Genomic DNA, 1,227 nt, shown 5'->3' on the forward strand with positions numbered 1-1,227 from the left:
CGGCTGCTGGTGGGCAACGAGGAYGTGCACATCATCGCCCGCTCGGATGATGAGCTGCTCGATGACTTCTTCCACGAGCAGGGCAGCGCCGGCAGCCAGGCAGGCGAGTGGGGGCGGGGCTTAAAGGGGTTGGGCTTAATGGGATGGGGCTTAAATGGGTGTGGTCCTTGGGGGACCAGGTGCCACCTCCCCGAATTAGGGGTGTAGGGGTTGTAGGAGATGGGAGCTAGAGAGGGGGTGGGGCTTGAAGAGGTGAGGCCTAAATGGGTGTGGTTTGAAGGGGTGGGGCTTAAAGGGGTGTGGTCAGTGGGGGATCAGATATAACCTCCCTGAATTAAGGGTTTATGGGGATGGAGAGAAGATAGGACCTAGAAGAGGGCGTGGGGCTAAAATGGGTGGGGTTTAAAGGGGTGTGGTCTGCAGGGAAGGGGTTTACAGGGATGGAGGAGGGGTGGGGCTTAAAGGGGGTGGGCCTTAAATGGTCTGTGGGAGAGGGGTGGGGCTTAAACAGGTGTGGTCTGCAGGGAAGGGGGTGGGGTTTGAGAGGGTGTGGTCTGGGGACGGGAGGTACTTCCACCCCTCCAAGTTCAGGAGTTTTGGGGAGTTTAAGAAAAGGAGCAGGAGGGAGAAAGTGGGACCTATAGAAAGAAGGTGGGATCTACGGGGGTGTAGTCTGAGGGTGTGGCCTGTGGTGAGAGTGGAGTCTGTGAAGGGTGGGGCCACATTGACAAGTTACTTTTGGGGTGGTGCTAAAGAGAGAGAAGACTAGGGAAGGGGTGGAGCCAGGGCAGGTGGAGCTTGGCTGATTGACAGCCCTGGCATGACTGGGCTGAGATTGCTATGGGCGTGGTCCTGTGCAAAGGGGGCGTGGCCACGTGGGGGGCGTGGCTTCTGCAGCCTCCAAAGCCCCCATGTCCCCCCCAGGGACCCTGTCCAGCATCCCCACGGCCYTGACCCGCTGGACCGAGGAGTGCAAGGTCCTGGACGCCGAGAGCATGCACGACTGTGTGTCCGGTGAGACCCCCGGGCAGCCCCCAGACCCCCAATTACCTCTGCAGTGCTGAAGGTGCCCATCCTGGGTACCTCCCACCCCTCAAATTCCCAAATTCCCCCCGCAGTGGTGAAGGTGCCCATCCTGGCGCGGTTGGAGGCGCTGCGGGACGAGGAGCTGGACGAGCGGCGCGAGAAGCGGCGGCGCCAGGCGGCCGAGGACGAGGCCAAAGGCGC

General features: G+C 61.3%; 1 protein-coding gene across 1 annotated transcript in view; it reads left to right on the forward strand.

Moving 5' to 3' along the window:
- The window catches only part of LOC130587581 (E3 ubiquitin-protein ligase HUWE1-like), a gene marked incomplete at both ends in the record, with an annotated part of 14,216 nt that overhangs the window by 3,904 nt on the left and 9,085 nt on the right, over positions 1-1,227 (forward strand). The window contains 3 exons of the mRNA XM_057388561.1: positions 2-103; positions 925-1,014; positions 1,119-1,223. Of these exons, the coding sequence (XP_057244544.1) occupies positions 2-103; positions 925-1,014; positions 1,119-1,223 (297 nt within the window). The remainder of the gene's footprint in view (position 1; positions 104-924; positions 1,015-1,118; positions 1,224-1,227) is intronic.

The sequence above is a fragment of the Malurus melanocephalus genome, unplaced genomic scaffold (assembly GCF_030028575.1).
Source record: "Malurus melanocephalus ecotype Western Australia unplaced genomic scaffold, MMel_1.1 scaffold_2103, whole genome shotgun sequence".
NCBI lineage: Eukaryota > Metazoa > Chordata > Aves > Passeriformes > Maluridae > Malurus > Malurus melanocephalus.